This window comes from Gopherus evgoodei, unplaced genomic scaffold (assembly GCF_007399415.2).
Source record: "Gopherus evgoodei ecotype Sinaloan lineage unplaced genomic scaffold, rGopEvg1_v1.p scaffold_43_arrow_ctg1, whole genome shotgun sequence".
In the NCBI taxonomy this organism is placed as follows: Eukaryota; Metazoa; Chordata; order Testudines; family Testudinidae; genus Gopherus; species Gopherus evgoodei.
Window position 1 is genome coordinate 675,540 of NW_022060064.1, and position 27,592 is coordinate 703,131.

Here is a 27,592-nt window from a genome sequence, read left to right on the forward strand (position 1 = left end):
AGGCCGCGTGGGGCTCAGAGCCCCTCTGGCTCTCTGTGCTGTTGGGGGGCAGTGTCTTGCTCGGGGTTGGACGGCAGTGGCTTGGTCCCGCAGGGGCCAGTTCCAGCCACCGGTTGCAGACCCAGCCTGGCTTCTCCCGCCGGCATCTGGCTGGGGAGGCCGCTCCGCGGGGATCGGGGCTCCGGCACCAGGCTCACGTCCCCAGATCGGCCCTGGGGGCAGGGTCCCTCCGGAGCTGGGACCAGCCCAAGTGGTGGGGTTTTGGCTGGAGAGTCGATGACGGGTTTGTTGGGGGGAAGGAGCTCTGGGTCAGACCGTGACTCCTGAGTGCTGACCGCCCAGGGCCTGTCTCCAAGCATCGGGGGGATCAGAGGAATTTGGGGGGGCATTCCCCATGGCACCAGAATTTGCTTTTCCTGGACCCAGCAGTGCCACCCACCTGGCCAAGCCACAGGCCCCTGCCTGGCATTTCACCCCTGAAAATGCCCCGAGCCAGTGAGATCTCTGGACATCGCCTCTCCGAGCAAAAGCAGCTAAACGCTGCGAGCAGGATTTGAACCTGCGCGGGGAAACCCCATTGGATTTCAAGTCCAACGCCTTAACCACTCGGCCATCGCAGCTGGGTGCCAGGGAGCATCCTGCAGCTCATCGGGGTTGTTACCCAGCTACCGGCATGAGACTGACTTCAGACCGCAAACTACAACCCCCTCCCGCTCTCCCCCCGGGGGAAAACACGGGCTCAGCTACCCTAAGGCCGGAGCGGAAGAAACCCAGCGGCAAACGGCTCGTGAACGGACGCCGAGCAAGCCTACAGCCCCGGCTTTGGGGCCTGGGTTTCGATGCCGACGCTGGCTCAACGCGCTGGTTGCGTGGTCGGGAGGCGGCGAAGGGGAAGTCTCTTTTACTGGCCCAACTTTGGGGGAAGAGGGAGAGTCGTGGGCCCTGAATACGCGTGGGGCATCGGAGCTGGGGGCTAGAGCAGATGGGTGCCCCAGCGAGAATAGTGAGAGGAAATACAGTGAAGAAAAACCGGCCTGACTGAAGACGCAGGAGGTAGGCCAGGCACAGGCTCACGCGGCCCAGCCACACCACGGAGATGGCCTAGAAACAGTCAGGCCCGAGGACCAAATCTATGGGGCCTGTGTCCCCCACTTCGACATCTACCCGCTGCCCCCATCTCCCTCCCACATCTACCTGCTGACCCAGTCCAGATCTACCCGGGGCAGATCGTGGCCTCCCCGTGCAGCCATGGGCTGCCAACTGCCCTGCCGGCCCGCCTGCGGGGTGCAGTTTCTGTGACTCAGTTTCCCCACTCCCATGGTATGTGTGTGTGTGATTACACCAGGTCTGGTGGGCCCCACAGTCTCTTCCAGCCCGACTCCCGGGCTTGACCCCCAAAGTCCCCGTTGCCCGGGCACAGAGGAGAGGATCCCAGATTACTCGTGTTGCCCTAGAGGAAGTGAGGGGCTGGCAAAGTAAGAGGGTGGGGACCCAGGTGGGGGGTACAGATGCCAAAGGAAGGGGAGCAGGTGAGGCCCATGGCACCAGCTGGAATTTGGGGGGGGGAATTCAGCAGGCTTGATGGCCAGTCTGCATTGGGGGTCACCCATCCCAGCCCCATCGGGGCAAAGATGGGTGCAGAAGTCAGCCCCAGCACCCCACCCATGGGGTTCAGGCCAGAGCCCCCCCCCACACACACACACACGAGGAAGGGGGGTGGATAAGAGCCCTGAGCCTGGATTCAAAGGCCCTAGTGCCGGAGGGGGGGGCATTTCTGCCAGAAAACCAGGCCCCTGTGCCTGGCAGCCGCACAAGGCTTGGTGCAATCACACAGGGAAGGATGAAGCAGAAAGTGACCTGGGGGTGCGCCTGTGGGGAGATGCCCCCAGGGATGGGGGCCAGGGAAGCCCTGCCCACCGCCCAGGGCACCAGCAGCAGGAAGGGAGGGTGCCCTGGGGAAAGTAACCAAACACCAGTTGATCATTAGGACCCCAGCCTCTCTCAAACTCCCAGCTACTACAATGAGCGGCGATGAAACAGCGACGTGAAAACCAGGATTCGGCCCTGACAGGAATGATGCCAGCAGTGGCTCAGGCTCTTGGCAGACACAGGCAGCGGTGGTCTCACGGGGGGCAGCTCCCCCTTCTCGCAGCAATGGGCTCAGGCTCTTGGCAGACACAGGCAGCGGTGGTCTCACGGGGGGCAGCTCCCTCTTCTCGCAGCAATGGGCTCAGGCTCTTGGCAGACACAGGCAGCGGTGGTCTCACGGGGGGCAGCTCCCTCTTCTCGCAGCAATGGGCTCAGGCTCTTGGCAGACACAGGCAGCGGTGGTCTCACGGGGGGCAGCTCCCTCTTCTCGCAGCAATGGGCTCAGGCTCTTGGCAGACACAGGCAGCGGTGGTCTCACGGGGGGCAGCTCCCCCTTCTCGCAGCAATGGGCTCAGGCTCTCGGCAAACTCAGGCAGTGCTTGTCCCACGGGGGGCAGCTCCCTCTTCTCGCAGCAATGGGCTCAGGCTCTCGGCAAACTCAGGCAGTGGTTGTCCCACGGGGGGCAGCTCCCCCTTCTCGCAGCAATGGGCTCAGCCTCTCAGCAAACTCAGGCAGCGTTAGTCACGAGGGGCAGCCCCCCTTTCTCACAGCGAGGGGGTCAAATACTCAGCAGCCACAGCTGGGGGGAAGCTACCTGCTCCCCCAGCAACAGCCTCACGCTCTTGGCAGACACAGGCAGCAGAGGTTACTTTCACTCAGGCCCCGGCGGCCACTACCAGGATGTTGTTCTTCCCCCCATCCCATTTTGCACGGGGCCTTTGTAAATAGGACACGCTGTCTCCTGGCCCCCAGCTCCGTACACTGGCATGCCCACAAGTCCCTCCACCAGCGAGCCAGTCTCCCCTCCTGCCTCCGCTAGGGTCACGGCTTGGAGAAGTGGGCCGACGCGGGGCCCAGGCTTAATTCGGCTGGCAGTGAAAAACTCGCCCTGTATTTCCTGGCGGAGTCAGGCCGGCGCCAACGTCCCATGGATCTCGTTAGAGCTTGGCCGGATGGATGAGCTCTCCCACCTCCCGTCTCAAACTGTCCCTTCCCCTACGCCGGCTCCTAGCGTCTTCCCACTTTAACCACCCACAGGGCTCTTGGGCGACCGCTCTGCCAGGCTGCCCGGGGCCTCGGCCAGCGCACCGGGCCGCAGGACCCCACAGAGTGACAGCTGCCCTGCTCCCACGCTGCGATTCCCATTCAGATTGGGCCGCAGCCTGGCCCGGGGGACATACATCGAGGGGGTCCCTAACCCCCCGGGCACGGATGAAAACCAGCCACGTTTGTGGGTGCTGCCCCCCCGCAGGGCAGGGGAGCGCATGGCTTAGAAACATCAGGTTAGTGGGGCAGGCGCTGGGCGGGCACGGGCAGCTGGAGCAGACAGTTCCCACGGCGGCAGAAGGAACGTGGACTCAGGAGGGGAGTGGGGGCTGATGGGTTAGAGCAGGGGGTCTGGGAGCCAGGACTCCTGGGTTCTCTCCCTGGCTCTGGGAGGGCAGGGGATGTAGTGGTTAGAGCAGGGGGCTGGAAACTAGGACTCCTGGGTCCTATCCCTGATTCTGGGAAGGGAGTGGGGTCTACTGGTTATAGCAGAGACTGGTGCCAGGTGGACAATAAGTTAGAGAGGCACATCAGGGGGTCAGGGAAGCCCGTAGGCCATGCCACTCCCTGAAACGGGGGCGGAGCGGCACACAAAGGAGGCCGCGGATCTCACAGGGACAGTTTATTGTCCCGCCTTTTCATACAAAAAGAAACCTTCCAAAAATAAATACTCCACCCTGCGCAGGGCCAGCTCCGGCCTCCGGGGGGCGCCCGCGGGCAGGGTAAGGTCCGGAGCGGGGCCCGGCTCGGCTCTGCGCTCAACCTGGCTGAGTCCCGGGGCCAAGGCCGGGCCGGCACTTCTGGTCCATCCCGTGTGGGTGCCTGGCTCCGAGGGGCAGCCGGCGCTGCCTGGCAGTGTGCGGCAAGGCGGGCTGGGGCCTCAGCCAGCGTTCTCGGCGCCCGCCTCGGGCCGGGCCGGCTGCCCCGCCTCCTCCTCCTCCATGGCCATGTCCAGGCAGGGGGGGGCGCCGCTGCCCTCCTCCATGGGCTCCAGCGTGGCGCTCAGCTCCATGGCGTGCGGCTCCGTGTCGTAGAGAGGTGCCAGGCGGGAGGCCGGGTTACTGCCGCAGTCCACACAAGCCTGGGGGAGAGAGCAGGGAGGGCGTCAGTGCACTTGGGGCACCTCCCGTGATGTTCTCCGTAACGTTTTATGGAAATACGCTTGTGAACGTAACTACAACGTAACTGGAATATGCTTCACGCAGAAGGTCTCTTGTAAGGTATCATTACAAAGCTTATAATCTATTGAGTGTGATCGTCCGATTTGTATGAATGTAACCGTCTTGCCTCTGAAACTGGGAATACGACCTTAATTCCGAGGGCCTATTGTAATTATGCAAAGTGTGGGTCATTAATGGTGGTTTGGAAGCTGGATGGCTCCCGTGGACTAGAACAATTGGTTGTAAAGGGCTGTTTACTTGCAAACTTCCCTGGGGGTCGGTCTCACAAGACACGTGACCACATCACCGGATACCGGAATCGATCTTAAACCGGGTGCTTTTCCATTGAGGGTGGGGACCCAGCAACACAAAGGATTCCCACTTTGGGCCAAAGCTATAAAAGGTGGTGGGGGGGGGAACAAAGGGGGCTGCCGGTCGTGAGAAATCCCCGAGTTACCACCAGAGCTGGAACTAACATGGGCTGTACCAGGGGACAGGATTGGCCCCCGACTAGGAAGGAGACTAGTCTGTAAAAGAAGCTTAATGAGGGCGAGATTTCCCTGTATTCAGTTTCTTAACGGATTAGGCTTAGACGTGCGTGTTTTGTTTTATTTTGCTTGGTAACTTACTTTGTTCTGTCTGTTACTACTTGAAACCACTTAAATCCTCCTTTTGATAGTTAATAAAATCACTTTTGCTTATTAATTGACCCAAGATAAGTGATTAACGGGGGAGCAAACGGCTGTGCATCTCCCTCCTAAGGGCTGGGCAGTTTATGAGTTGACCCTGCAGCCAGCGTAAAACGGATTTGTTTGGGGTTTGGATCCCATTGGGGGCTGGAGACAGGAGCACTTGCTGAGCTGTTTTCAGTTAAGTCTGCAGTTTTGGGGGCACGGCCCAGACCTGGGTCTGGGCTGCAGCAGGCTGGCGTGTCTGGCTCAGCAGGGCAGGGTTCTGGAGACCCAGGCTGGCAGGGAAAACGGGCTCGGAGGTAATTCCAGCACGTGGGGTGACAGTCCCAAGGGGGTCTCTGTGACCGAATCCATCACAACCCCCCTACCCGGTGGCCAGGTAGCTGGGTGGGTCTGGGGCCCCCCTCACCATGACGTTGATGGCCTTGGGCAGCAGCCCCTTCTTCACCCAAGGGTGCACCTCGGCCAGCTCCTTCTTCTGCTCCTCCGTGAAGCGCGGCTGCTGCTTTTGCATCTCCCGCAGCTTCTCCCGGTCGGCCTGCAGCACAGCGGCCGCGGGGCTGCGGGGCACAGAGCGGCGTCAAGGGTGGGGGCGATCCGGCTCTGCCCCCCACCTGCAGCGCTGCCCCCTGCCCAAGTCCCCGGGGCGTTTCCCTGCCTGTCACCCTCCCCTGTGTGACCCGGTCAGCTCCCCACTCGCTCTGACCCGATCACCTCCCCCTCCCACTAATTGCCAGCCCCACCTCTTCCCCAATCACCCCCCCTCTCCCCCCCACCAGGACTGCCTCTGCCCCCCCAGATCTGCCCCCCAATCGCCAGCCCCACCTCGTTCTCAATCACCTCCCCCCTTGCCAGACCCGCCTCTGCTGCCTCTGATCTGCCCCCCAATCGCCAGCCCTGCCTCTGCCCCCCCCGATCGCGAGTCCAGCCTCTGCCCCCCCCAGATCTGCCCCCCTAATCGCCTCCCCGCCTCACCGGTCAGGCAGCTGGTAGGTCATCATGACCGTCTCGTCAGTGTTGGCCATGAGCAGCCAGAGGGGGTCCTGCAGCACGTACTTGATGAACTGCTCGCCAGCCCCCACCCTGCCCGGCGGCTGCCTCGCCCGCTCCGCCTCCGACGAGTCGATGCTGCCGAAGTACTTGCTGGTGTGGCTGCTTTTGCTGCTGGCTGCGCGGGGCAGGGGAGAAAGGGGCAAATCAGCACCAGAGGCAGAAACAGAACCCAGGAGTCCTGGCTCCCAGTACCCCCTGCTCTAACTACCAGGCCCCACTTCCCTCCTAGAGCTGGGAGAGAACCCAGGAGTCCTGGCTCCCAGCCCCCCTGCTCTAACCCACCAGCCCCCACTGCCCTCCCAGCGCCAGGGAGAGAACCCAGGAGTCCTGGCTCCCAGCCCTCCCTGCTCTAACCCACCAGCCCCCCACTGCCCTCTCAGTGCCGAGGAGAGAACCCAGGAGTCCTGGCTCCCAGCCCTCCCTGCTCTGACCCACTAGCCCCCACTCCCCTCCCAGCGCCGAGGAGAGAACCCAGGAGTCCTGGCTCCCAGCCCCCCCGCTCTGACCCACTAGCCCCCACTCCCCTCCCAGAGCCGGGGAGAGAACCCAGGAGTCCTGGCTCCGCCCCCACCACGGCTTTAGCCAATCCACTCCCAGCCTGTCACTCACTGGTGCCGCTGGCTGAGGTGCTGCAGCCGTTGGAGCCGCTGCGCACGGAGCCACTGCCCGAGGCGGCCGAGCCGGTCCCCGAGTGCGAGTCCTCCTGCAGCAACAGATCCAGCAGGTCGCTGGAGCTGGACAGGGCATCGTTGTTGGACGAGTCCTGACCTTCCGCCTGCCGGGACGGGAGGAGAGGGGAGATCAGGACTGACCCGGGGGGCTGCATATGCACCTCCCCCAACTCTCACCCTCCTCACAAGACAGGGGTGGGGGTCCTGGAGAGAACCCAGGAGTCCTGGCTCCCAGCCCCGCCCCCAACCACCAGCCGCCACTCCCCTCCCAGAGCCGGGGAGAGAACCCAGGAGTCCTGGCTCCCAGCCCCCCCTGCTCTGACCCATCAGCCCCCACTCCCCACCCAGAGCCGGGGAGAGAACCCAGGAGTCCTGGCTCCCAGCCGCCCTGCTCTAACCACCAGTCCCCACTCCCCTCCCCAGCGGACAGCACCTTACCAGGCCGGTTTCTTTCTGAGGGCCGAGCTCGACAGCCCCCGGCGTCCCGCCAGCCTGGCCACCGGGCGCCTCCTGCCGCTCGGCCGCCTTGGGGGCCTCCTCCATCTGCAGGAGGTTGAGCTGGAGCGGGGAGCTGCAGCGGGAGTCGAAGGGGGGCGAGTCGGGCCGCTCGGGCGTGGTGGAGCGCGAGGCCTCGGGGGGGCCGGGCAGGCGGGGGCCAAAGGGCTCCCCAAAGGGGGCCGGGAAGTACGGCGGGGGCAGGACGTAGTTGGGAAGCATCAGGGCCACCACGGGGGCCACCAAGGGGGCGGGGAGGTGGGGGGCAGGCTCGGCAGGGGGCTGGCTGGGCGGAAAGACGGGCAGCACAGCGGGGAAGGGCAGGGAGGTGGCCGAGGGGGGCCAAGGGCCAGGGGGAGGCAGGGAGCCGGTGCTGTCGGACGTCTGGTGCTGCTTGACACGCTTGGCCTTGGATTTGCCGCGTCGGCCAGCACCCCGCCGCGGGCCGCGATGCCCTGCCAGGAGAAGACAAGGCGGGGGGTTAGCAAAGGGAGGACAGGGGCCAGGCACGAACCCGCCCCCCGGACGAAGACCCCACCTGGCTCGGCGCCCGGCCCCTCCTGACGGCTGCGCCCGGCTGGCGCGTCGAAAACATGGAGACGGCTGAGCTCCTGGAAGCGGGTCAGGAAAGCCTGCTCCTCCTGTTGGGTGTGCACGGACAGCACCTCCTTGGTGAGCCCCACGCGGCGGTACTGCTCCCGGTCGGGGGGCGCGGGGCCCTCCTCCAGCATCGCCGTGTCTGGGGAGAGAGCAAGGGGGAAGGTGGGGTCAGCTGGGGGGGCCACTGCATGCAGGGAGAAACGTTACGCAGTGCGCGAGCGGCAGAGCTGGGGAGAGAACCCAGGAGTCCTGGCTCCCAGCCCCCCTGCTCTAACCACCAGTCCCCGCTCCCCTCCCAAAGCTGGGGAGAGAACCCAGGAGTCCTGGCTCCCAGCCCCCCCTGCTCTAACCACCAGCCCCCACTCCCCTCCCAGAGCAGGGGAGAGAACCCAGGAGTCCTGGCTCCCAGCCCCCCCTGCTCTGACCACCAGCCCCCGCTCCCCTCCCAGAGCCGGGGAGAGAACCCAGGAGTCCTGGCTCCCAGCCCTTCCCCCCATCATGCCACCAATGCCCAGAGAGGACCCTGTGTGGGGGCTCCCCGTAGCCAAGGGGTCGTTGCCAAGCAGCCGTGCTTTGTTGGGGGAACCCCCCCCGCCAACCCAGCGGGGGCTTCGCCGGCAACTCGGTCGCCACTAAGGAAGGAAACAAGGGAGGGAAAACACCTGTCAGGGGGAGGGAAATAAAAGGGGGGGAAATGAAAATCCATTCTGGGAGGGCCACGAATCCAGCGCCCCCCGCTCTCCGGAGTCACCCGCAGGGGTGTGCTGACAGCAGGCGTGGGGTTAGGGAGAAAAAGGCAAATTAAATACACATGGGGAGTGGGGGGAAACCCAGCTCCCCCCACCTCGCCCCGCCACACTGGGGAAGGAAGAAGTGACAGGGTGCGGGGGGAGCGGAGGCTGCCCCTGAATCTTACGCTGTCACCGAGATGCGGCGGAGATGGGGGGGAACCCCCCCCGACGGCAGGGGGAGACCGGGCGGCTCCCTGCCACAGCCGGGAAGGGGGCCGGGGAGCCAGCGGGAGATCCAGCCGCCCGGCACCCGGCCGGAGCCGCCCCACTGCGCTCCCTCCCCGCTGGCGGCCCCGGGGTCGAAGCGGCCCCGGGGCCGGGGCGCCCCCCCCTCGCCCCCCACCCAGCGGCGCTTCCCCTCGAGTACCCGATTCCGGGGCTTTCTTATCTCCCACGTGGACGATGGTACTGCTGAAGCTACACTGACTCGTCAGGGACACCACGCTTTCGGCTTTGCTGGGCAAAGCCAGCGGGGCCAGCGCGGGTCCCACCGCCGCGGCGGGTTCCTCCTCCTCCTCCCTCCTGGACCGGCTGGGCAGCATTTCCTCCGCCGCATCTGTTCAAAGAGACAACGAGGGGTTAATGAGGTGGGGGACGGGGGGCGTGCCGCGGTCCCTGGGGCGGCACGGGGGGCGAGGAAGACAGACGGGGGGATAAACAACCGTCCCGGGCCGTTTTCCCGCGGGGAAAACGTGGCCGCGACCCCAAATCGTTCTGATTTCAAGGGAGTTTTGGCGTCGGGAGCCGGCAAACGTTCACACACGGACGGGAGAGAAGCGTTTCGAGGCGGTCGAAGGGAGGGACGTCGACGGCCCCGAAACGTGGCTCCCGCCGGCCGAATTTCACCCGGCGCCGCCAGCCGGGCGGATGGATCGCAGGCCGTTAGCAGCAGCTGCCCCCGGGCCGGCATCGGGACCTGCCTCCAGCAATCCCCGGTAATATCCAGAGGTGGGGAGAGGGCAACAGGTGGACCAGGGAGGGATGGGGGGAACGGGGCAGGCGGGACGCTACCTTTTGCCGAGCCAGCCGCCTCCCGGCCTGCCCGCTGTTTGTCGTCGTCGGAGTTGGAGGAGCCGGTGTACGAGGAGGAGCCGCATTTCCGCTTCACCCGGCTGGGGATGTTGTAGCTTTCCAGATACCTAAAAAAGCCACAGGTCCCAGGGTTAGCGAGGGATCCTTATATAGCCAGGTGCCCCACCCCAGAGGTGGCTGCATCTCAGCGCCGGGCAAGGGGTCCCTGTGTAACCAGCCGCCCCGCCGCAGAGGTGGCTGCATCTCAGCGCCGGGCAAGGGGTCCCTGTGTAACCAGCCGCCCCGCCGCAGAGGTGGCCGCATCTCAGCGCCGGGCGAGAGGTCCCTGAGTAACCAGCCGCCCTGCCCCAGAGGTGGGCGCATCTCAGCGCCGGACGAGGGGTCCCTGGGTTACCGGCCGCCCCGCCCCAGAGGTGGCTGCATCTCAGGGCCGAGTGAACTCCCAGTGTGGGGAAGGGCTCTGAGCTGGGGTCCCCAGCCCCTGCTCACCGGATTATCCCGTCCAGGCAGTTGATCTGCTGGTAGGAGTAACTGGAGGGCTCCTTCCTGCCGGACTCCTCGGAAGAGACCACTTGGCCCGGGCCCCTCCTCTGCGCCTCACACGGGGCATCCCTGCCTGGCCCCTCGCCGTCCTGGGACGTCTCCAGGCCTGGAACGAAGGGGGAGACCCAGATCAGCTGGAGATGCCCTCGATCCGCCCCACACAGGGGCCCTGCCTGCGTCTCCCCAGCGACTAGGGGTGACCGAAGAGGGGCTGGTACCCAGGCTGGCAAACCCCCCTCCCCTCCAATCTGCCTCCCCTCTAGCCGCGAGGGGCCCAGGTCTCTCACCTGCGGTGGGGGGCTTGGCAGGCGGCGGCTTGCTGCGGGACTCGATAAACATCTGCTGGCCCTGGTTCTTCACCATGTGCACGTCCTTGCAGAACTGCTGGAAAGTCATCTGGGGACAGGAGGTGGGGTCAGGGCCGTGGGAAGGGGAGCAGTCTCCCCCACACACCCCCTCTCACCACTGGGCCCCACTCCCCTCCCAGAGCCGGGGAAAGAACCCAGGAGTCCTGGCTCCCAGCCCCCCTGCTCTAACCACTAACCTCTACTCCCCTCCCAGAGCCGGGGAAAGAACCCAGGAGTCCTGGCTCCCAGCCCCCCTGCTCTAACCACTAACCCCTACTCCCCTCCCAGAGCTGGGGAGAGAACCCAGGAGTGCTGACTCTCAGCTCCTCTGCTCTAACCACTAGCCCCCACTCCCCTCCCAGAGCCTGGGAGAGAACCCAGGAGTCCTGGCTCCCAGCACCCTGCTCTAACTACCAGCCCCCACTCCCTTCCCAGAGCAGGGGAAAGAACCCAGGAGTCCTGGCTCCCAGCCCCGCTGCTCTAACCCACCAGCCCCTGCTCCCCTCCCAGAGTCGGGGAAAGAACCCAGGTGTCCGGGCTCCCAGCCCCCCCTGCTCTAACCACTAGCCCCCACTCCCCTCCCAGATCCGGGGCTCTTACCGGCCGCTGGGCCGGCGTCTCCTCGGCGAGGAGGCCGTTGCTGTCGCTGGACGAGGCCGCGCTCAGGAACTGCTCGTGGGAGGTGTTGCTGGCCATGCTACAGAGCCCCACGGAGCCGTTGCTGTGCACAGGCTGTGGGGGGAAGGGAAAGTGTGGGGGGGTTAGCACTCAGAGGGAGGCATCTGGTGGGGGGGGGGCGATGGGGGGCTAAGAAGGGAGCACGACCCACCTGAAGCAGCAGCCGGTGGATCTGCTCCGAGAGCTCCTGGATGTCTGGCTCCAGCGGTCGCATCTTCAGCGCCTTGGGGGCCATGAAGACGTCTTCGTTGAGGGGACCCCTGTGCGGTGGTGGGGGGAAAAGGGTCAGGGCGAGGTGGGCGGCCCCCCAAGACCGTGAGGTGGCCGGAGAGCTGCAGAGCCGGGGGAGGGGGGACCCGGTACTCACGTGCGCACTTTGTGGCGCCCCATGACGAAGGAGATCTTGCGGCTCCAGGGGTTGACGAAGCTGGACCAGCTGGTGTCGATGGTGACGTACTCGCCGTGGCGGGTGCAGAACCGGAGCGGGGAGTGGTCGAAGGGCTGCCCGCCACACTGGAGAACTGGGGGGGGGGGTGGGAATACGGATCAGGGTCTGAGATACACACACCCCATTTTCCTCCCAGAGCCGGGGGGAGAACCAGGAGTCCTGGCTCCCAGCCCCCCTCCTCGAACCACCAGAGCCGGCGAGAGAACCCAGGAGTCCTGGCTCCCAGCCCTCCTGCTCTAATCCACCAACCCCCACTCCCCTCCCAGAGCCAGGGAGAGAACCCAGGAGTCCTGGCTCCCAGCCCTCCTGCTCTAATCCACCAACCCCCACTCCCCTCCCAGAGCCGGCGAGAGAACCCAGGAGTCCTGGCTCCCAGCCCTCCTGCTCTAATCCACCAACCCCCACTCCCCCCCCAGAGCCAGGAGAGAACCCAGGAGTCCTGGCTCCCAGCCCCCCTGCTCTAATCCACCAACCCCCATTCCCCTCCCAGAGCCAGGGAGAGAACCCAGGAGTCCTGGCTCCCAGCCCCCCTGCTCTAACCCACCAGCCCCCACTCCCCTCCCAGAGCCAGGGAGAGAACCCAGGAGTCCTGGCTCCCAGCCCCCCTGCTCTAATCCACCAGCCCCAATTCCCCTCCCAGAGCCAGGAGAGAACCCAGGAGTCCTGGCTCCCAGCCCCCCTGCTCTAATCCACCAACCCCCATTCCCCTCCCAGAGCCAGGGAGAGAACCCAGGAGTCCTGGCTCCCAGCCCCCCTGCTCTAACCCACCAGCCCCCACTCCCCTCCCAGAGCCAGGGAGAGAACCCAGGAGTCCTGGCTCCCAGCCCCCCTGCTCTAATCCACCAACCCCGATTCCCCTCCCAGAGCCAGGGAGAGAACCCAGGAGTCCTGGCTCCCAGCCCCTTCTGCCTGCAGCCTCTGCACTGCAGGGAACTGACTGGACAAGGCCCGGTGACGCCAGTCGGTGAAAACTGCCAAAGGCCGGGCTGATGTTGCTGGGGTAGGGGCAGAATTCCTCCCTGACCCCAAACCTGGCAATGCGCTGGACCCCACGGAGAGCTAACCCCATCACCCAGACAGCTAGGGAGAGGTTCTATGTGTCAGCTAAGGTCACCAGCCCACCCTGGAGCTGAGCTCGGACATGTCAGAGGAAGGTAGAAAAAATTCCCTGAACAGATTTTGCCAATCGCACAGGGGGACCAATCTCCCTTCCTGACCCCGGCAGGCTCCTGGCTGAAGCCCTGAAGCATGAGAGTGGATTAGAGTCAGCGTCCGAATGGGGAGCCGCAAATGGCGCTCACCCTTTGGTTCTTTCCCCCCAGCACCCTTGGGATTCCCCCTTCCTCACTCAGACACCCCCAGGATTCCCCCCACCGCACACTCACTTTTTTTGTGGATGGCCAGCATGAGCGGCCTGTCCTCCGGGTGCAGGTAGAAGAGGACGGGCGTGCCAATCAGGTCCTGGGGGAGGTAACCCAGCAGGGGGGCAGCCCTGGGAAAACAGACACCGTGAGCTGGGGTCCCTGGGCGGCCCCACCACCCACCAAGGTCCTGGCCTCGACAGGACCCACAGCCCAGCTACAGACAAGGCTGACCCAAAGTGATAGGAGGTAGGGGGGCGACAGTGGCTCGCTGGGGACCCTCCAAGCCTCGCTGTGCGGCTGGGGGGCAGCCCGGACAGATAGTGGGTCTCCCCTCCACATCCCAGGCTCTGCCAATCTGCTCACCTCTCGTCCACGTCCTGGAACAAGCAGCTGGGGGTGTGTCTGGTGGTGAAGACCCGTTTATCGGGCGGGATCCGGGGAGCTGGGGGGACGAGACACAGGCGGGGGTCAGGACGCAGAGCGGGGGGGGCACAGGCAGAGGGTGGAAGCCGAGGGGCCCTCCCCTGGCCCATCCGCCCCGGCTCACCTTCGTATCCCGAGTGGATGCGCTCGGCGATGAGCAGGCAGCAGGGCTGGCCCTCGGCGCCGGCCGCGGGGCGCACCTTGGCCAGGTAAGGGGTGAGCCGGAAGGGGGTGTAACACAGCTCGCGCCCACGGCCGCGGCCTCCACTGAGAAACAAACGCCTGCAATAAGACCAGAGGCCAGAGGAGACCGGGACCAACCAGCAACGACAACCGCAGGAGCCCCCTGCCCCAGCCCCCGGCGCAGCTCCCCATCCTAGCCCCTGATCCCTCCTCAATCTGGCTAGGAACATGGGGTCCCCTTCCCTGCCCCACGTCCCCCAGGTGCCACCAGGAACACGGGGCCCCCTTCCCCACCCCAGAACCCCTAGACGCCGCTGGGACTGCTGGGAACATGGGGTCCCCTTCCCAGCCCCACCTCCAGTAGGCACTGCTGGGAACACGGGGTCCCCTTCCCTGCCCCAGATCCCCCACCTCAGGCACAGCTAGTAACATGGGTTGTGGGGTCCCCACCTCAGCCCCCGATTCTCCCCTCTACCCAGGGACAGCTGGGAACACGGGGTCCCCTTCCCAGCCCCCTGCCTGGGAGCTTCTGTGAACACGGGGTGCCCTGCCTCTCCCAGCGGCACTGCCCACGCCGAAGGGAGCGAGGGCGAAGAGGGGGCACAGACAAGGTCAGCTTGGTTTCCCCAAAGAGGGAGCCTGGGCCCCAGTGGCCGGATCCGGGGCCGTCTTGCAGCCTCGAGGATCGCCCGTCTCGCAGCCTGGCCCGGCGGGAGCGAGAGGGCGGCAGTGGAGATGCTGGGATGTGGGGCACAAGGCCATAGGGGGTCCGGCACGGCACAGGGAAGCCGGCTGCCATTTGCCGCGTGGGATCTGAATGCCTGGCACAGCCCAGTCCCTAGGGGTCCCCCAGCGCTACACCCCCTCAGAGACGGCACCCCGCCTGCCCCAGGTGGGACTCACCTGATCCGGCAGAAGACCGATTTCTCTTGGGTGTAGTCCACAGCGGCCGCAGCTGGGGACAAAGGCCAAGGGGCGGGGGGTTAGCGGGGGGCTGGGAAGGCTCTGTGCCCCTTCCAAAGCCAGGGAAAGAACCCAGGAGTCCTGACTCCCAGCCTCCTCTGCTCTAACCACTAGCCCCCGGCCCTCTCCCAGGCACTCACTGGCCGAGGTGCAGGCGCTCCAGGAGGGCAGGTGGTAGGGGGCGGTGGAGCCGTAGAAGACGCTGACGTCCTGGGGGGCCAGGAACTCGGCAAAGGTGGCCCCCTTGAAGACGTCCCTCTTGCAGTGCAGGACGAAGGCCGCCTGGTCCGAGATGTAGAGGATCTTGCCCGTGACGAAGGAGACGGCCACGGCGAACGTGTCCTGCGGGGACAGGGGGCAGTTGGGACACCGGGGAGAGCCGGAGAGGGCGGACAGCGCCGGGGTGAGGGGGGGATCCCGGGAGCAGCTCCCGCGAGGGGGGGGGCACTCACGGGGTTCTTGAGGGTGTACTCGGAGGTCATGCCCTCCAGCTCGGCGACGGTGTACGTGGCCACGTCCAGGTAGCAGGGCTGGCTCTCGTCGATGGCCCATTGCTGGTAGTAGTCGTGGCTGGCTGTGGGGGGGCAGGGGAGCAGAGACCCGTCAGCACTGGGAGCGCGGGCACCCCCTGCCCACCACAGACCGGGCACGGCCCTGCCCGGCAGCCTCCGCGATACCACAGACAGCGAGGGGGCGGGTGGGTCCCTTGGATCTCGCCTGGGACTCCCTCGCTGGCGCACCACGCCCCCCAGCCGGCCCAGCGCTGCCCCCCCCGCCAGCCCAGCGCCCCCTACCTTGGACCTGCTTGACGCAGGACAGCGCGTACTGCAAAGTGGCCAAGGTGCCCGACTGGCCCTTGCCACGTTTCTCCGAGGGCAGCCGGATCTTCATCTCCTTCAGCGCCTTCATCAGCTCCTTCTGGGTCTTCACCCGCGCAGACTGCTCGCTGCTACAAGGGGGGGGGACGGGACGGGTGAGCCAGCGGGCCCCAGGCCGAGCCCCCGCCACCAGCACCCTCCCGCCGGGGCCCAGTCGCAGGGAGGAGGAGGAGTTGCCCAAAGGTCATGTTGTGAGTCAGTGGCAGACCCAGGAAGAGAACCCAGGAGTCCTGGCTCCCAGCCCCCCCTGCTCTAACCCACCAGCCCCCACTCCCCTCCCAGAGCTGGGGAGAGAACCCAGGAGTCCTGGCTCCCAGCCCCCCCTGCTCTAAGCCACCAGCTCCCACTCTCCTCCCAGAGCTGGGGAGAGAACCCAGGAGCGCCCCCCTGCTCTAACCCACCAGCCCCCACTCCCCTCCCAGAGCCGGGGAGAGAACCCAGGAGTCCTGGCTCCCAGCACCCCCTGCTCTGACCCACCAGCCCCCACTCCCCTCCCAGAGCCGGGGAGAGAACCCAGGAGTCCTGGCTCCCCGCCCCCCTGCTCGAACTCACCAGACCCCACTCTCCTCCCCGAGGCAAAGAAAGAACCCAGGAGTCCTGGCTCCCAGCCTCCCTGCCCTAACCACTGGCCCCTACTCCCCTCTTTACTTCCACTTGTAATTCTGCACAGTCTGGCTTCTCCAGAGGGGAGAGCAGCTGATGTGCATCAGCCACGCTGCAGTATAGGGGGCGGGGGCAGAGGATCTCCCCTAGGGCTGCGTGCACCCCCCACCCCGGCCCCCCCACCGCTTGTGCTCGCCTACCTGCAGCCGCTGGTGGAGGGGTTGTCCTGCTCGGAGCTGGTGCTCAGCAGGCTGTAGGCGATGGAGCTGCTGGGGGGAGACGGGCTCTGCGAGTTGGTGCTGCGGGGGAGAGAGACGGGGGGGCTGTTCAGAGCCGCGGCCCCGCTGCAGCGGCACGGAAAGTGGGGTGCCCCGAGGCAGACCCAGAGGGGCCTCCACGCCCCCGGACGCCGGGGTCCGCCCCCGCCCCTCCCTACCTCTTGCTGCTCTCGGTGGTCTCCAGCAGGGCCGAGTCCTTGCCGTTCCCGTTGCTGCTGCGGTCGCTGCCCAGGGAGTCCCGCCCGTGCGACTCGGTGCCGCTGGAGCCGTTGCTGGTGGCGTCCATGTCGTCAGTGGCCCGGGCCCGCCGGGGGGCTCCGGAGCCGGCCCCGCCCACGCTTCCCTCCTCGAAGGGCGCCTGGCCCGGCTCGCAGCCGGCACTCATGATCGGAGAGGATCTGGGGACATGCCCCGGCCCGTGGGGAGGTGCGGGGTTCGGGGCTAGAGACAGAGCCGGTCGGAGACGTCGCAGGCTGTATCTGTGAGAGCGGAGGGAGCTGGGGTTAGAGGCACCGGGCCCCCCCGACTCCAAGATCCGGGCTGCAGGGGGGACCCCCTCCCCGGCTCCTGGGGGGTGGATTGGCTCCGACACAGACTCCCCTCTCGGCCCAGGTCCAGCACCCCAATGCCAGGGCTCCCCCTTCTTCCCTCCACAGCTCTGCCCTCCCCTGCTGTGACCACCATGCCAGGCTTTTGGCTGGGCCACCCCATTGATGCTTACCACTCAATTCACCCCTCCATTCCCTGGGCACAGCCAGCCCTGGCACACACCCCGCCCCGATGGGTGGTGGGAGAAAGGGAGCGCCCCATCACACCCCATGGAACATGGACAGGCCGGCTTATTACTCATCAAAAATACACTGCTACGGGACAAACGCTGCCCAGAGCTGGGGAGAGAACCCAGGAGTCCTAGCACCCAGCAACCCTTGCTCTAACCGACAGCCCCCACTCCCGTCCCAGAGCCAAGGAGAGAACCCAGGAGTCCTGACTCCCAGCCCCCCCTGCTCTAACCACCAGCCCCCACTCCTGTCCCAGAGCCAAGGAGAGAACCCAGGAGTCCTGGCTCCCAGCCCCCCTGCTCTAACCACCAGCCCCCACTCCTGTCTCAGAGCTGGGGAGAGAACCCAGGAGTCCTGGCTCCCAGCCCCCACTCCGCTCCCCTCCTAGAGCCTGGGAGAGAACCCAGGAGTCCTAGCTCCCAGCCCCCCCTGCTCTAACCGACAGCCCCTACTCCCCTTCCAGAGCCGGGGAGAGAACCCAGGAGTCCTAGCACCCAGCAACCCTTGCTCTAACCGACAGCCCCTACTCCCCTCCCAGAGCCAGGGAGAGAACCCAGGAGCCCTGGTGCCCACCACCCACTCTGCTTTAACCACTAGACTGCACTCCTCTCCCAGAGCTGGGGAGAGAACCCAAGCGTCCTGGCTCATAGCCCATGCCTCCTCTCCGCTGCATGACTTCCGACAGCCAGGCCCCAGTCCCTGGCCGTCGGCCGGGCAGGACCCTGGGGCACAGCCCAGAGGTGCGGGCACCGAGCCCCACCCCAGATGTCAGCCCCTTTCTCCCAAGCTGGTCACGTGGGGCCCACGGCCGTGCCGGGAGCGCTAAGCCCCGGAGAGCCGCTGTGGGTCTATTTCAGGCACCAAAGCCGGCCTATTCTTAGCTCAGCTGTTTGCTTCCAGCCTCTTATGGGGACTCTCCCCGCTCGGCCGGTAAGCTCTTCGCCAGCCGGCTGTACTTAGCAGCCTGTCCGAGAGACAGGCGCTAAGCCGATCTGGGCCGCAGCCAAGGGTTTGTAAACAGCGAGTCGGCCAAGACGCCGCGGAATGACCCGGATTCGCCCATTGCCAGACCCGCAGGGCCCCCCCGAAAGCCCCACGGCCGTGCCTACAAACAATCGCTCATTTCAAACGCTTTAGCTACCAGCCGGGACCCGAGCACCGCGCGCCACGTTCCCCTGGCGACAAGAGGCAGCGATGGGGGAAGTCAACAGGCGGTTACCAGAGAAACTGGGAATGGGGTGCTCGGGTCCTGACAGATATATACACCAACTAATCGATTTTTTTTTTTTTTTAAATTCTTCTTTAGACAATCATTGCTGATGGATAGATGGATGGATAGATGTGGTCATTTTGGCCCAAAACATTACACCGATTGGGGAAACCAGATGGTTCCCCAAGTGCTTGCCTACACCCCTGCTGGCATGGAAAGATATCAATCCATTTAGACGCACACCTTTAACGACGTGGGTGAAAGTCTCTATGTGGCTGTTTATTCTGGAGTTAAGTGCACCCTGTTCAGATTTCGTCTACACTAGCAATGGAGAGAATTCAAATCAGACCAGGGCGCTCTTATTCCAGATTAAGGCCTTGGCTACACACCAAAGCTGTATTGCTTCAACTCCCCCAGAACTGTTCTGATTTCGATATCCTGTAAGGTTCCTCCCAGTTGATTGAAACTGGAATAAAGTGCGTCCACACGGCCTTGTGGGCGAGTGAAACTAAGATGTTTAAAAAATAAATTAAACCTTGATTCAATAGCCCCGAATCAATAATAAGAGAGAAAATTAAGGCTCAGAGTTGGCCCTGGAAAAAAAAATTTTTTTTCTACTTTTTCTCAAGACAACATTAAACCTACCACTTGCTAGGCTTTCACACACACACACACACACACACACACACACACACACACACACACACACCAGCTGCAAACACGCAGCAGGAGGAGAACAAACAACAGCTACGCCCGCACACACTTATGTAGCAGGGAAAGGTGTTTCTAAGCAAGCGAACCCTGACCTGGCTGCGTCTGCAACCCAGATTCAATCGCCCCAAAGGGGCTGTGTGTGTCTACACCAGAACCTTGCCCCAACTGAATTTAAGGGGAGGGATTTTTAAGCGATTGAAACTGGTGCAAAGAGCTGCAGGGACACTTTTCCAGTCTTTGCCGGGCAAAGATAAGCCAAGCCCCCCAAACAGCCCCCGCCCCGGGGCATGCACCAGCCGCACTCAATTGGTTTAAAACCTGATTTAAGTGAATCCAGCAGCAAAGCTGGGGCGGAGGGGGTGGGGGGAAATGACTGGTGTCTCTCAGCAGAGAAAGTAAATTTCAGCTCCTGCCTGTCTGATAAGCTCAAGAAAGGAGTCAAAAACACGGACCCGCTTGCAAAGCTGACTCGATTTTAAACGCTTCCCCTGGAAGACTTTCGAGACCCATTTCGAGAAATCCAGTCACCCACGACCCCCATCCCAAGACTGTTGCTTCATTTCCTGCCCCCCCACCCCCTCCGCAAGTTACAACTTTGCATCCTTTCCCCTGTGCTGTTTACGAACACATCTGCTACATGCGCATCGGACTAACCAGCCACCTGTCTCTCCAAAGCGGGGGCACGCATCTCCCGCGCCGGCTTCCCACCCCCTGCCCTGGCGGCGTTGCAAAGCCTCGCCCTACAAAATAAATGAATACAGCTTCCCAGGGCTAATTAGCATGCCAGTGACGAAGGCCAAGGGCAGGGAAACCGGCGGCTGGCACGCCCTGCCTTGGCGAAGCAGGGCAGTCGGAACGACTGCTCCCTTTGCAGAGAGAACATTGTGTGCTGGCCGAACAAATCCCCGTGTGTCAGCACCCAGCTGACCTCCGGGGAGGAGCCCGCAGCCCTAGATCCGAAAGGCTGCGCAGGGGGAGGGAAAGCGGTGAGAACAGGGGAGCGGCCGCAGCCGTCAAGGGGGGCAAAGGGGCCGAAATCAACGACGGGGGGGGATTTCACACTCACAATGACAGCGGCACGTCTCTGGGGTTCTGCCTCTCTTCGGTGCTGCAAACCCCGCCACGGCCGGCCGGCTCCTCCTGGCTGCCCAGGGCTCCAGGGTGCATCCTCTGCAGCCAGGCACCCCCCAAATGCCACCAGCGCCCGGTGGCTTCGGCAGAGACGCTGCCCCCAATTGTGTAACGCCCGGCGGCTTCGGCATTGGCCGACCGCCGGGTGATGTCAGCGCCGTGTTACACAGCCTCGCACGTGGACGGTGGTGCTGCCACCCCAGGTTCCGGGGCGGCTCTCATTGGCCAAACGGGGCGACCAATGGGAGCCAGGTCTGCCTGCATAATCAACCAGCAAAAGCATCAACAAACCGCATGCCAGCTGCTGGCAGGGCACCAAATCAGATGGGGGCGGAAAAAACAGAGCCAAGCAGGATGTGCCACGGGGCTGGAAACAAGGCAGATTTGGGAGGTTTCCCGGCCCATGTGGGAAATTTGGAAAATTTTTACAAACTGGGGGGGCGGAGGGGAGACCCACAACTGAATCCAAAACTTTCACCCAGATCCTTTCTAACCGTGTCACTCAATTTCCTTAAAACCCCACCTTGGATCCACCACCCAGACCTTGGGGGAAAAAAACCCATTCCAGAGATGCCCGATTGAATGGGTCATGGTCAGCAGCAGGATGGCCTTAGCCGCTCATAATAAGGAATGGCACCCGGTAGGGCAGGACCCACTTACTTGTTGGGGCTTTGTACAGCTCCAAGCGCATTTGGGGCGGTCGACAGGCAGACTGCAGGCCAAATCCAGACTGCCAGATGCCAGGACCAAAGAGTCACAGATGGCACCGGGGAGGGGGGAACGACATCCAGTAGTAAGCAGCAGGCAGGAGGGCCGGCATTGGTAAATATTATTTTCTGTGGCAGATAAGAGATCCCCAAAGAGGCGCAGGGAAGGGAGGCACAGGAGGGGTGAAAATATTGACTCTAGCCCACGCTGGCTGATAAGGCAGCTGCGTTGGTCCCCTTTTGCTGATAAATATTTGCACTGTCAGTAAATAGGAGCACTCAGCCAGGAGCCCCAGAGCAAACCTGCTGCTCCCAGCACCGGCCCAGAGGGCAGGGTCTGCAAAGCCAAGCCCCGCCAGCACCAGAAACGGAGGGGATCTCAGCCGGGCGAGCTGCGTTTGGGTCGAGCACTTGTATGGTCCCCATAGCACACGAGCACCGCTCGGTCTTTCATGCATTTATCCTGGCAAGGCAGAGCCATCACCCTCATTTTATAATTGGGGAAACTGAGGCATGGACTGGCAGCACAGATCTGAGACCCCTGGACTGGCTTCTGTTCCAGCCTCCCTGTCCCCCAATCTCACCACCTCCTGTTCTCTAACTGCATGCCCTGTGGGGCAGGGGCTGGCTGCCCTGAGGCCTCGAGACACATTAGACTCATAGAATACCAGGGTGGGAAGGGACCTCATCTAGACCATCCCCCTGCTCAAAGCAGGACCAATCCCCAGACAGATTTTTACCCGTTCCTTAAATGGCCCCCTTAAGGATTGAACTCCCAACGCTGGGTTTAGCAGGCCAATGCTACAACCCCCGAGCTACCCCTCCTTGCTGCACCAGGGACAAGGAGCAGAGCTAGCCTCAGTTTCCCTTGCAGACAGCTCTGAGGCCAAAGGCCTGGCGCTCCCAGGAGTTCGTTTTGCTCCGGATGGGAGGCCTGGGTCCCCCACCGGATTCAAACCCCTGCTCCCCTCCGCAGAGAGGCGCCCGCAGGTCAGGAGCAGACCCCATCTGGCCCCCTCTTCTCCCCACCGAGCTGCTTGGCGAGCCCCCCTCCCCGCCGGCTACATTGTTTCCCACCGCCAGGCCCGCTCGCCTGCAGGGCCATTATCCCACCACCCCCGCCAGCCCTTTGATGCAGGGCTCTGGAGAGCGGGGCGGCCCCCTGACCCAGCCCACTCAGGGGAAGTGCAGTGTTCCTGCCAGGGGTTAATTACACAGGGCGGGCGAGGGATGACAGAGCCGGAAGAGAATGAATGCTCTGAGACGTTCACTGCTTCCCTCCCAGAGCTGGGGCGAGAACCCAGGCGTCCGGGCCCCCTGCCCCACCTGCTCTAATCCCCAATCCCCACTCCCCTCCCAGAGCCAGGGAGAGAACCCAGCTGTCCTGGCTCCCAGCCCCCGCTGCTCTAACCACTAGCCCCCACTCCCCTCCCAGAGCCAGGGAAAGAACCCAGGAGTCCAGGAAATGCGTCTCCTGCATCCAGTCAGCTGTAACCGGAGCCCCCCTGAGCCAGCTTCCTGACATAACCAGGTCACTCGCTCCAGCCTGTGGTGGTTTCATTCACAGGGGCCCTTATGTAATATTTCCCAGCCAGGCACCTGCCTGGCAGCTCCTTACACAACACGCCAGCCCCCCGGGGGGGCTTTCCAGGCGCCGTGGTGGTGTCACCGGAGCAGCGCGCCTGCCATTGGCCTGTCCCGGGGGCGGAGGATGTGGGGCAGGCATAAAAGCACCCGAGCTCTGCCCAGCGCCCCGCCCCGGGCCAAGTTTGTCGTGTGGAAATAAACCAAGGCAGAGCGCCGGGAACACTGTGTTCTCTCGGCTTAACCACAGGCTGGGCGGAGACAGCGACTCCCTCCCCAGCTCTCACAGGCTAATTTATTCCTCGGCTGCACCCAGAGCCAGGGAGAGAACCCAGGAGTCCTGGCTCCCGCCATCCCCCTGCTCTAACCACTAGCCCCCACGTCCCTCCCAGAGCCGGGGAGAGAACCCAGGAGTCCTGGCTCCCACCCCCCCGCTCTAACCACTAGCCCCCACATCCCTCCCAGAGCCAGGGAGAGAACCCAGAAGTCCTGGCTCTCAGCTCCCCCCTGCTCTAACCACCAGACCCTACTTCCCTCCCAGAAGCAGGGATCCACCACTGCCAGTAGACAGACACGCGCTAGCTCGCTGAAAACAGCAGCAGCAGGAGGGGGGGTGGGAGTATGTCCCAGCGTGTTTCTGGCCCATCCATTGTATACGGCTGGTCTTAGCATGCTCCAAGCCCCAGTGCAGACGCACCCCAGGCATCACCCCTTCTTTCCCTCCCGCCATCCCCAAAAACCCACTCCGGGACCACGCCTGCCGTCCGGCCTCAAACCGACAGCAGCCAGGCTGAGCAAACTGGGACTCATCTCCGGGGGACGAGCCGTGGATACCTCGGTGGGACCGGAGAACAGACAGCGGTGGAGCTGGACGCAGTCCAAGAAGCCCTGCACGTGGCAAAACACAGCACCAGGCACCACGCCTCCCGCCCCGCTAACACACCCCTGTGTGCCAACACAGACCGAGCGCTCCAATAACCTCTGTCCTACTGTACTTTTTATTATGGCAATCTCACGGGTTGACACACGCCAGGATTGCAACATTGACAGTAACCCCGGCACACTGGCTCTTTCCAAAACAACCCGTGACGCGCAGAAAGCTCGCCAGCGTGCTTTTAGCCGGCCGGGCGCGAACGGTCCTCCACTTCCCAATACACGCAGGAGATTCGGCATCCCCAAACACGGCGCAGAATTTCGCGGGCTTTGGGCAAACCCCCGGGGCTAGCACCAGACACGATCCGGCTCTCTCCTGGAGGGGAGGGAGGACGAGACACGGTTACCTTCCTCTGGGTCATCCCGAGCCAGACAAAAGCAGGAATTTAGGAGACGTCTGTTTTAGGAACGGAACCGATGGCCTTTAATTCGGGCCTGGAGAGCAGTGAGGCTCCCAGGAAGAGCCCCTGATCCTCTTGACAGCCCAGGGCATGGATGGTCTCAGCCGTAATCTGTATGCCAGCAGCCCATCAGCGGCTAAGCTGGCTTTTTTAGCCATCCGCCCCCCCCCCCCACAAAGGTCAGAGGGCACTGGAGAATCCAGCATCGGGCAGATCTGCAGGACACACGCAGCCTCCTGGTTGGCGGACGGGGCTTCTCCTCTTTGGGCCCAGGAGGGATCGAGACGGAGACTTTTCGGTACAAAGTTGGGAGATTTCCCAAAAAGACAGGCGGTATTTACCAGTCCCAGTAACTGGCAAGGAGAACAGCCGTGGCAAGGAATGTGAGCCCTGCTCCTCCGGGTCCCCATGCAGCCTGGTTACCCTGAAAGGCTGCAAGCCAGGACTCCTGGGTTCTCTCCTCAGCTCTAGGATGGGAGTGGGGGCTAGTGGTTAGAGCAGGGGGGGCCGGAAGTCAGGACTCTTGGGTTTTATCTCCAGCTCTGGAAGGGGAGTGGGGGCTGGTGAGTTACAATGGGGGAAGGGGGAGAGCCAGGACTCCTGGGGCCCTGGCTCAGCTTTGCCATTGTGCGCTCCTGCGTCACTACCCTTGACGCGCACACACACACAAAGAACACCTCACGCACAGAGCAAGGCTGCAGCAGCAGGGCCGGGGAAAGACACAAAGAGTTCCCAGCCCAAACGCGCAGGGAGCCTCCCCGACACGCCACTCTCCCGGGGCTCTGGGCCCGCCAGCCGAGGGGCGGTGGGGGGGAACAACACAATGACTCAGTTGCCATCGAGGCGAGCGGGCCCCTCTCCAAAGCCTCGATTACATAAGCCACTCGTGGCGATTATGAAAGGGGCCCACATGCACTTGTCAGCCCCAGCCACGGAGCCCAGCCACCTCCCCGGGGTCCCCCCATTGCGTGGCTGGCCAGGTGTGGGCTCCTGAGATGCAGCTAGCTCTGGGGTGGGGCACTGGAGAGTAAGGGGGGAGTTCTGGGGTCCTTGCACAGCTCCACTGACCCCCACAAGGGGATCCCACCCGCCCGCTGCTCAGACACCACAAGCCCTGTCTGGGAGCCCCCCAAAACTCCCCCCACGGTGCTGTCAGCTCCCAATGCACCCTCATCAGCCCATCCCCCAGGTACAACTCCTAGCAACTTAGCATGCCCCCGATGCCCCCCCCCCCACAGAGCCTCCAGCTCCTACTGACCCCCAACGCCCTTGATCTGTCATGTCAGGAAAATTCAGGGGAGTGGGGTGTAAACCTGTGTCCGGGGGGGCGGGGGGGGTTAATGGGCTAGTCCCATGCCAGAGGGAAGATGCCCCCCCAGCGCCTCCTCCCATAGACCCCTGACTCCACCCCCATGGATGCCCTATGGGACCCTCACATCCATAAACCCCGGACCCCAATCCCCTCTGCCCCATATAACCCCCAGGCCAGCCCCTCACTTCCCTACTCCACCCCATCCTACAGACACCTCCAAATCCCTCCCCCTCCATGGATGCCCCCCAATAGATATCCCAGACTCTCTGCCCTAAGAGATCCCCTCATGCCAGCCCCGCCCCCTACAGGCACCCCTCCAGGCTAGCCCTGCCCCCCACAATAAAGGATCTTCGAGCCACCCCATAGTCCTATGAAATCCACCAAACCCCTTAGTTCCTCCCCTTATGGACCCCCCATAGCCCCTCTGCACTCCCATGCTCCCCAGCCGCTTTACCCTATGGGACCCCCAATTCTCAAATCCTAGCCTCTCACCCAGCCCCTCTACTCCCTCACCCTAGGGACCCACAGCCTCTCTGCCCTATAGGTGCCCCCAAAGCATCTCTGCCATATGGGACTTCAAAGTCCTCCACGCTCCCACACAGCCCCTCTGCCCTATGGGATCCCCCACAGCCCCCTGCAGCCTCTCTGCCCCATAGGATCCCCACAGCCCCCCCTCACAATCCCTCTGCCCCACGGGATCCCCACAGCCCCACACAGACCCTCTGCCCTATGGGACCTCCCACAGTCCACCTGTCATATGGGTTCCTACAACCCCCCTATATCCTCCCTGCCCACGGGACCCCCACAGCCCCTCTGCCCTATAGGATCCCCACAGTCCCCCTGTGCCACAGGATCCCCACAGCTCCCCCATAGCCCCCACACCCCTTCCAGACCCCCAGCCCCAGGGACTCAGCCCGCCAGCTTCCCCCTCTGCCCTAAGAGATACCCCACGCCCCACGCAGCCCCCCTGGCTCCCCCCTCTGCCCCACGGGATCCCCACAGCTCCCCCGCCCCACGGGACCCCCCACAGCCCTTCCAGACCCCCAGTTCCATGGACTCAGCCCCCCAGCTCCCCCTTCTGCCCTACGGGATCCCCCACGCGATCCTCACAGCCCCCCTGCCTCACAGGGCCCCCAGCCTCACGGACCCAGCCCCCCGACTCCCCCCTTTCCCCTACGGGATCCTCACAGTCCACCCCACAGCCTCTCTGCCCCACGGGATCCCCACAGCCCCCACACGGCCCCCAAACCTTCCGGACCCCCAGCTCCACGGACTCAGCCCCCTGGCTCCCCCACGGGATCTCCACAGGCCCCATGCTCGACGAGGCCCCCAGCCCCACGGACTCAATCCCCCGACTCCCCCCTTTCCCCTACGGGGTCCCCACAGGACCCCCTGGCCCACGGGGCCCTCTGCCGCCCAAAATCCCCACACCCCACAGGGCCCCCAGCCCCATGCGCGCCCCTCTGCCCCCTGGGATCCCCACACCCCACGGGGCCCACAGCCCCACGGGATCGCCACACCCCACGGGGCCCCCAGCCCCACGCGCGCCCCTCTGCCCCATGGGATCAGCCCCCCGGGATCCCCACACCCCACGGGGCCCCCAGCCCCACGGGATCCCCACACCCCACGGGGCCCCCAGCCCCACGCGCGCCCCTCTGCCCCACGGGATCAGCCCCCCGGGATCCCAACACCCCACGGGGCCCCCAGCCCCACGGGGCCCCCACACCCCACGGGGCCCCCAGCCCCACGCGCGCCCCTCTGCCCCACGGGGCCCCCAGCCCCACGCGCGCCCCTCTGCCCCACGGGATCCCCACACCCCACGGGGCCCCCAGCCCCCCGGGACCCCCACACCCCACGGGGCCCCCAGCCCCACGCGCGCCCCTCTGCCCCACGGGCTCAGCCCCACGCGCCCCACTCACCGCGGCACCGCTCCCTGATCTGGCCCTTCGGCTGTGCAGCCCATGCCCAGCCCCGCCCCTCGCCGCTCGCCCCCATTGGCCGCCGCCGGCCCCGCCCCTCTCACTCCCCATTGGCCGCCCTGCCGCTCGCTGGCTCCCATTGGCCGGCCGGGCCCCGGGCATGCAGGCGGCCGCGTGAGGCCGCCCGGCCCCGCCCCCGAGGGGCGTGCCCCGGCCGGGCATGCAGGGCCGCGCGTGACCCGGCCCCGCCCCCCGCCGCGGCCCATTGGCCCGCGCCAAGGCCGGCCCCGCCCCGCCGGTCGCCGATTGGCCGGCGCCTCACCGCAGAGGCAGCTGGGGGGACACGTGCGGGCTGGGCGCACGGGGCGAGCGGGGGTGCGGCCGGACGCCTGGGTTCCTTCCCGGCCTGGGGCAGGGGACGGGGGTGTGGGAGCCAGGAAAGCGGGGAAACCGGCACTGCCCCCCCCCCCCAGCCCCGATCTGCGTCCACCTGGAACTGGGGGGAAACTGAGGCCCGGGGCACCCACAGCCACAGGGTGTACAGCTCGTGGGCCTGCCTTCCAC

At 64.5% G+C, this 27,592-nt stretch overlaps 1 protein-coding gene and 1 non-coding gene across 6 annotated transcripts; both read right to left on the minus strand.

Moving 5' to 3' along the window:
* Window positions 1-538: 538 nt before the first annotated feature.
* Window positions 539-620, minus strand: TRNAS-UGA. Its single transcript has one exon. It is a non-coding gene; the product is annotated as a tRNA-Ser (tRNA).
* A 3,123-nt stretch (window positions 621-3,743) lies between these two features.
* On the minus strand, window positions 3,744-27,077 carry PER1 (period circadian regulator 1). 5 transcript variants are annotated; one of them, XM_030546258.1, is made up of 24 exons: window positions 20,833-21,604; window positions 20,108-20,430; window positions 16,497-16,817; window positions 16,261-16,359; window positions 15,374-15,528; window positions 15,032-15,153; window positions 14,720-14,921; window positions 14,520-14,571; window positions 13,558-13,700; window positions 13,374-13,452; window positions 13,032-13,138; window positions 11,566-11,719; window positions 11,350-11,458; window positions 11,121-11,252; window positions 10,461-10,569; window positions 10,120-10,279; window positions 9,610-9,737; window positions 8,966-9,154; window positions 7,746-7,946; window positions 7,151-7,662; window positions 6,651-6,816; window positions 5,964-6,156; window positions 5,398-5,548; window positions 3,744-4,217 (listed from the first exon to the last, which is right to left on the minus strand). In XM_030546258.1, the coding sequence occupies exons 2-24, from the start codon at window positions 20,206-20,208 to the stop codon at window positions 4,017-4,019; spliced, it is 3,786 nt and encodes a 1,261-aa protein (XP_030402118.1). In that variant the 5' UTR covers window positions 20,209-20,430; window positions 20,833-21,604; the 3' UTR covers window positions 3,744-4,016. The 5 variants fall into 5 exon arrangements, with proteins under 5 accessions (XP_030402118.1, XP_030402120.1, XP_030402117.1 ...); XM_030546260.1 differs by lacking the exons at window positions 20,108-20,430; window positions 20,833-21,604 and adding an exon at window positions 27,029-27,077; XM_030546257.1 differs by lacking the exons at window positions 20,108-20,430; window positions 20,833-21,604 and adding an exon at window positions 25,056-25,228.
* Between the last annotated feature and the right edge of the window lie 515 nt (window positions 27,078-27,592).